This window comes from Solanum tuberosum, unplaced genomic scaffold (genome assembly GCF_000226075.1).
Source record: "Solanum tuberosum cultivar DM 1-3 516 R44 unplaced genomic scaffold, SolTub_3.0 scf00697, whole genome shotgun sequence".
NCBI classification, from domain to species: Eukaryota; Viridiplantae; Streptophyta; class Magnoliopsida; order Solanales; family Solanaceae; genus Solanum; species Solanum tuberosum.
The window spans coordinates 90,527-98,187 of NW_006239670.1; the positions used below are offsets into that span (position 1 = coordinate 90,527).

The 7,661-nt window shown below is 39.6% G+C and overlaps 1 protein-coding gene across 1 annotated transcript; it reads right to left on the reverse strand.

The window, feature by feature from the left end:
* Nucleotides 1-6,969: 6,969 nt before the first annotated feature.
* Nucleotides 6,970-7,446, reverse strand: LOC107059008 (uncharacterized). Its single transcript, XM_015305374.1, has 2 exons — nucleotides 7,240-7,446; nucleotides 6,970-7,128 (listed from the first exon to the last, which is right to left on the reverse strand). Exons 1-2 carry the CDS (start codon nucleotides 7,444-7,446, stop codon nucleotides 6,970-6,972), a joined length of 366 nt encoding a protein of 121 aa, XP_015160860.1.
* Between the last annotated feature and the right edge of the window lie 215 nt (nucleotides 7,447-7,661).

A 7,661-nucleotide genomic window follows, 5' to 3' on the forward strand; every position in this document is an offset into this window, starting at 1 on the left:
AATTAGATTCAGATGTCATCTTCTTGAACTTTTGATCGAAAAGGATCGTTCAAGGTTCATAAGCTCCAAAAACACTAAAACTCGCACAATAACCAAACGAATGACCAGGTGACCGAACTGTCACTCCCAACAACTCATAAATGACTTGGGGTCGCTACAGGAACGCTATAAACGAAAACATGGTCGGCATGGCTCCCGAGATTTTCAGTGTGAGTCGGTGCGATTAGGCGTTTTAACTTTAAGTTTAAGCCCAAGTTTGACTTTAGTCAACATTCTGAGTAAACACACTCGGATGAGAATTCCGTCATCGCAGTTAGCTCCGTAATGTCGAGTTTGGTCTAGATTTACCCTTCGTTCGTGTCCCAAAATTTCCAATATTTTTCCGAGCCCTTTTGTGGTTTTTGACTTAAAATGACAGTTGGGTGTGGGACCTACTTTTTATCAAGATGACCTCGTATAGAAATTTCGACTGTGCCATTGAGTCCAGAATATCGAATTTGGGATGGTTGCATATCTCGTTTGCATGCACGGGGTTCCGAACGAGTTCGGAGCACTCCGTCGGAATTTTTAAGTTTTCGAAAAATAGGCTGAAATCTGGTGCATTTAGTGCAGAAAAATCAGCACCCTTTTCCAAACTTAAAAACCTCAAATCTCCCTCATCTCTCAACCGAATAAGGTGATTTGAAGTGCCAAAGCTTCATTTTTTTGGTGTCTTCACTGTAGATTGATCGGAAGTTGTCGGGTGCACGTCGTTTGAGATAAAATTTGTGATTTACCAGACTGCTGTAGCCTTTTCCGAGTTCTCATTTTCTGGCTTTCTTGAATTGATGATATCTTGGTCATTTTAGCTCGGTTTTGGGTGATTCGAAGTCCCACGTGTTGAAAATTATTGTGGCTACGTCGTGGAGTGTTCAAGGAATGCTGGGCACCATTCGATTCTCATAAATTCCGAGTTTAGACAGTTGCATGTTTTCTTTTAAGTTGATTAAAGTGTGGTCTTCTTGCATGTTGGGTTTTGCTGCGTTTTGAGCTCCAAATTGTGTTCCATTTAGGAACACAAGTTTGGGTTACTATTTTGGGTCTCTTAGCGGAGTCAAATCTGAAAAGTTTGGTGCGGGTCCCACAATTCCTGTTTTGACTCCACAATTGACCCATCTCCATTTGTTGTGATTTTGGTGTCTAAGACCGTACTAATGTTGTGATCCTTTATAGACTGACAGCGTTCAAAGGTCGTTTGGAAAGGAAAAGCTCTGGCAAAGTGATTTGGAGAGCGCTTGGTCGGCCTAAAGGTAGGCGACGACTTCCTTTCTATTAGATTGAGCTTAATTGTGTAAAAGCATGTGGATTGGAGTGAATTGGGGGTGGGTACCAGTTTATTAGTTTACTTTGATTAGATACCTTATGTTAGGATCGATTGGCCATATTTCGGGCCTAGTACAATGTTAGTCGGGTTAGTAGAATCACATGCTTATGTGCTAAATGCTATTGTATGCTTGTATGTTGTGTGTTGCAAGCTTTGTTCATTGTCAATTGTAAGCATGATGTCCTTAGTCTAGGTTAGGCTAGCGTTTCCTTACACTTATGACCTGTGTGGGATAGATAGCCTTGACTTTTTGCCTACGTCGTTCGGATGACATAGCTCCTTGTAGACTAGAGTAGCAGACTTAAGTCTGATAGTTTGAGCCTCAGATTATGCGCTATCGCTGCTTGTTGAACTTTTATATCTTCTCCCTCTAATTCTACGGTTCCGACGTGTTCTCGAAGGTTCGATATATCACTAGAGGCGTGGGATTGAGATAGTATAAACTTGGAGCCTTTTCTGTGATATTTTGGAGTGGACGGCATTCCACGGTGGTTGTTGCTGGATTGGATCCTATTGGAGATACCATCACCCCCGGGGTCGTTCTTTCTAGCTAGGCTGGGAGCGTATCGCTGGCTGGGTAGACTCGGTGATCGCCCCGGGGCCTCTCTTTCTAGTTGGGCTGGGAGTGTGCTGCTGGTTGGGTGTCCCCGGGTCTCTCTTTCTAGCTGGGCTAGGAGCTAACTACATGGTAGGACGACTCGCGATATCTACCTCACCCACGAGTCCCTCTTTTTAGTTGGGCTGGGAGTGGACTGTTTGGGTTGGGTGCCACCTGGGGTCACTCTTTCTAGCTGGGCTGGGAGTGCACTGCTGGCTGGGTGGAGTCTGATGGGTTATCTTGGTTACTTTGGGTTGAGAGCCTGTTTTTCTTCTTTCTCAGTAGACTTAGCTATTATGTGTACTTGTCGGGCTTATGGGGTCCGTTTAGGTTTTATTTAAACTTGCGCACGAGTATACCTTCTGGACTTATGGGGTCCAGTTAGGTTTAGTTTAGATGTACTTACTTTATCTCTGGTATGCTCGTGTGCTTTCTTTTCATATCTGTTTTGACCTCTTCGTGTCTAGATTTTATCCTTTCTTATTGTTTTTACCATTTTTGCTCAGTCGGCCTTTCATGCCTACTGAGTACTTGTTGGTTTGGTACTCATGCTACACTCTACATCTATTTTGGGACTTACTGAGTACTTGTTGTTTTGGTACTTATGCTACACTCTACATCCTTTCATGCCTACTGAGTACTTATTGTTTTGGTAGTCATGCTACACTCTACATCCTTTCTTTTGGTTTAGCTAGTCTTGTTGCTTTTGAGGCACACTTTGTTATGGTCCACTTTTGGGACTTATACTATTTATTAGACAGCTCTGTACTAGTGACTTCCAGGTTCTGGGAGGGATTTTTGTATATATTTATTTTGGTTTGCTTCCACCTTGTTGTCCTTGTTTAGATTATTGTTTCCGCTAGTTTCTGTCCTTACGCTCATTGCTTGATGTTCTGGGTTACAGTTTGGCTTACCTACTAGTGGGGTATAGTAGGTGCCATCATGACTCGAGAAATCGGGTCGTGACAATATGTTTTACATATCAAGTAACCAAAGCATAAGAAGGTAACAAAAAGCTTAGGTGTTTACTGAATAACGTGCCAACAAAATCTTTAACACATCCAACTTAAATCGTAAATCGATCTCTCTGTTCTAGAGCAATGAGAAAATGGGGACACCGGTTAAGCTACATCTGCCGTCAATAATGAAAATATTGCCCGATACATATTCTGATGAATCAAGGTTTAAATACCTTACGATTGATGTTATAACTGGATCTATCGTTCCAAAATCTCTCAGAGGAACAATTCTCGAAATAACACATTTGTACCATTCCTTTTGAATAAGACTCTATGTTATCTCAAATTTGAAAATTGCTGGTGCTATTGAGTTCACTCTAATATTGTATACACCCATTTCAAGTGCCATAATTTGCAATAAATCGAATAATTAATAGAGGAGAAATTAAATGGATAATTTGATAAAACATCAATGGTAGAAGTTTTAAGATTACAATTTCTAGTGAACATGTCAAGAGCCATCTTCGAAGAAAAGTAGGCAATACACCCTGGCAATAGTACTAGATCCAGACCAGAAACTGAAGAGATATTAATAATAGATCCTCCGCCCTGTTTAGCATCGCGCATGCGTCTACATATGTATTTTGACACCAACCATGCCCCTCTGAGATTCGTCTTGAAGATATGTTCCCACTCCTCCTCTGAGAGTTCTAATGAAAAGCTCACATTACCGATATAAATATATTATATGATATTGTTACCGTGTTGAAGTGTATAATCATTGATGTTATCTAAAGCTTCATTTATCTTTTTAAGAAATTACAATTCTCTTCAACCATACCTCTAATGTCGGCGTTGTTAATCAAGGTATTGATAAGTCCAAAGGCATTCCAAGCTTTTTGTACAGCGACCTCAATAGTAGCACCATTGGATGTGACATCAAGCTCGAGGGGGAATGTTCGTTCGAGACCTTATTGAAAGTCAAGAGGGGGGTGAATTAAAATTTCCTTCTGCACGTTAGTTGAATAGATAAACAGTAATAAATATTGTAGTAAGTAAAAAACACAAATAGTTTTTATACTGGTTCGGAACACCGATGTGGTGCCTACGTCCAGTCCCCTTGGGTTTCAAAGGTTTCCTTTAGAGCTTTGAAGTGAACTTCGGTGGTATAGGGTTTCTGTGATTTGATCCATATGCAAATCAGATGTTCTACCTTTACACTTCCTCTACTTATAAACCTACACTCATAATCTTTCTTTCTCTTTTCTTTTCTTTTCAATTGTTCCACTCACATGATTACAAAGCTGTATGAAAGATAAAAGAAGATTGCACTATAAGCTCAAGTGAAGTTGCGTACCTCACTACAAAGACTAAGAGAGGTTTATATAGATGTGGACGGCTAGTGCTCTATTTCGGGAAACCCTAAGGGAGTTTTAAATCAAGGATCCTTAAATTGAGTCCTTGATTTATTTTGATTGATTTGTTGAATCATGTCCATATCAGATATGTGCATGACTAAATCAATCCCTTCCTTTGTTAGATGATCTCATTGAATCTTGGTTGATCTTCAATCCCTTCCTTGAATCTTGGCTGATATATTCTTCCTTGATTGATTTACAGATACTCTCTTTTCTTCTTCAAATGTTTGTATTGCTTGACTTGATATCTCGTGCCTTCCATGCGTGGCTCCATGAGTCCTGACTAGGATTCTAGTTGTCTTGATTTGTCTTGAGCTTCTTCTTTGTGTTGTTTTCCATAATGCCTTCATGATTTCCAGGCTGCTGGATTTCCTTCCTTGTTGATTTCTTGTGAGTTGTCATTATTCAGAATATAACAAGTTAACAATCTCCCCCTTTTTGATAATGACAACTATAACTAATACGAGTTTAATTTGACTTCCCTGTTCGATGTATCTTAGACTGACGGACATTTGTTTGCTCCCTCTTTCTGTATATTGTGTCTAGATTTTTTCCCCCTTAGACATAATCAAAAAGGAAAACAAAGCAACAAACATGACAGGCAAAAACAAATATACAAGCAAAGAGTATGGGGTTAGAAACCCTGAAATTACAGTCCAAAAGATAAGGAGACATATCTCCACAAACTAATTGTCTTAACAAAAGAGAAAGAAAGTCGTTGTCTTAACGATCACCATGAAAGTACTTCAGAGTGTTGGGCACATTCCTGCAGAAAGTGTTAACAGAGCGCTCAACAGTCTTAGAAAAAGTGGAGTAAGAGGTATGAATTGATACAACCAACTCGTTATGGGCAGGGTCAACTCCAGTTTTGATGGAGTTGACTTCCTTGAGAATTGTATTGATCGAGCGAATGGCATCCTTCTTAAGTCCTCCCACCTTGAGACGGAGCTTCCCAACATCAGTGCTAGAGTCCTTGTGCAGCGGTAGTACCGTTCCAAGGGTATCCTGTAAAACTTGCATGTGAGATTCCAGTCCATCTAGCCTTACTTTAATGTGTTCTGCCTCTTTGAGAAGCAAAGAAGCAGAGTCGGATGAGATTCTAGTAGCCCTGGGTGTATCAGCCCTGGATTGGACAGACTCCTTCTTATACCATTTATCATTGACGAGAACATACCCATGCTTAAGAAGGTACGAGTGTCATAAGTAACATCAATTAACACATGCCTGTATTTAGAGAGATCCACAAGAGAGTATACAATAATACGAGATATAAGCAGTCCATAGGGTAAGCTGGCAGAGGGGTTATTGTCTTCAATGCTTTCAATCATGTACTCGCGAAACCACATAGCCCAATTTATACGAAGCTTATTTAGAAGGCAGTACAGAAAAATATATCTCTGTTGGAGATATTGCTTAGAGAGCCCTTTCGTGGAACCAGGGTGGTAGCCATAATATGGGCGAGAATGTGATTCTCAAAACCAAGAGATAAGGGACCAAAATTAGAGAGATCATAACTAGCTTCAACAACAAAAATCTTAACATCTTCCAGAGAGATTTCAAACTGATCAGGCCACAAATTTCCATGCGTAAAAGGAATATCGCTAAAAAACTCAGAACCAAACACTTCCTTAAACAGAGAGTCATTCAGTATGATACGGTTACCCAAAATTAGGGTTTCCCACTCACCATTGTCAGCAGAGATCAGAAGGTTTGCCTAAAATAGACGGACCGGTTCTTTAAAAAATTCAAGCCCATAGAGACGCAATAGAAGGGATAACTTCTCAGCACGAAAGAAGGTACTTACAGCGCAGTAAGATGCCTCAAGCTGTTCCAAGTTTATCACTCGACCAGGCACAATAGGTCACTTTGAGAAGGAGGAAAATCTCATCTTATGCTTCAATCCCTAGAAAATCAACGAGTCATCCGTAGTGAAGATCTCTGGGAAAGCAGGACGGGACTTCTTGGACGAAGATGGACGTTTCTTTAACAAAGAAGAGTGAACCACCGATTCTGTTTCAGAGGAATCAGACGAGAGAAGTTCCACTTCAAGGGAAGCAGAAGGAATTTTAGCTTTTCGGAGAGTACCCATGGATCGAGTGTGGGTCATGGTGAGATGGAGAAGAGATGAGTGAAAGAGAGAGGAGAGAAAGGAGAAATAAAAAGGGAGAATGAAGGATGAAGAGTCTGGCGGTGAAGCGACAAACGGGCATTTGAAGAAAACGAAGAGTTTTATGGAGAAGAGAGGACATAATGACTCTACAAAAAAGGAAAATAGTTAATGAGAAACAAGATAAATAAGGAAAGCCTGTAAAATTAATTAATAATCACAGTAATAAGGAAAGTCGGTAAAATTAATTAATAATCACAGTAATACCAAGACATTCTCGAAGGTAAAAAAATCTTTTCTCAAGCAAAGATTTTGTAAAAATATCAGCTAACTGATTTTCAAAATCAACAAATTCAAGCACAAAATCACCATTTTCAACATGATCACGAATAAAATGATGTTTGATGTCTATATGTTTAGCCTGGAGTGATGCACAATATATTTAGATAAACTAATAGCACTAGTATTATCACAAAAAACAGGTACTCCTTCGAAGAATAGACCATAGTCTAAAAGTTGTTGCATCATCCAAAGTAGTTAAGTGCCACAACTTCCAACTGCCAGATATTCGGACTCAGTAGTTGAGAGGGCAATGGAAGTCTGCTTCTTACTATGCCAGGAAATAAGGGATTTTCCAAAAAACAAACATGTTCTACTGGTGCTTTTTCTGTCATTTTTATCACCTGCAAAGTCAGTATCTGAATATCCAATTAAATCAAAATTCTCAAAAAAAGGATACCATAACCCCACCCCATATCAGAGGTTCCAATGAGATATCGAATGATTCATTTTACAGCAGTGAGATGTGATTCCTTTGGAGCGGATTGAAATCGTGTGCATTTCCAAACGCTGAACATGATGTCTGGTCGACTTGCAGTGAGATATAATAGAGATCCAATCATTCCTCGATATAGTTTTTCGTCAACTGATTTACCTATTGTATCAGATTCTAGACAAGTGGAGGGACTCATGGGTGTTCCAAAGGCTTTACCTTTTTCCATTCCAAACTTTTTGATCAACTATTTTGCATACTTACCTTGATTTATAAAAGTTCCTCTATCTGACTACTTAATTTGTAGACCGAGAAAAAAACGAGAGCTCACCCATGAGACTCATTTCAAATTCGCCTTTCATGAGATTAGCAAAATTCTCACAAGGAGAAAGGTTAGAGCTTCCAAAGATAATATCATCAACATTAATTTGAACAATAAGAATG

What these genes read in the sequence shown, in the direction of transcription:
- LOC107059008 (XM_015305374.1), bottom strand. Translation starts at nt 7,446, where the DNA reads ATGGAAAAAGGTAAAGCCTTTGGAACACCCATGAGTCCCTCCACTTGT. An exon ending in AGGAATCACATCTCACTGCT is followed by an intron (nt 7,129 to 7,239) that starts GTAAAATGAATC and finishes CTGACTTTGCAG; the next exon opens with GTGATAAAAATGACAGAAAA.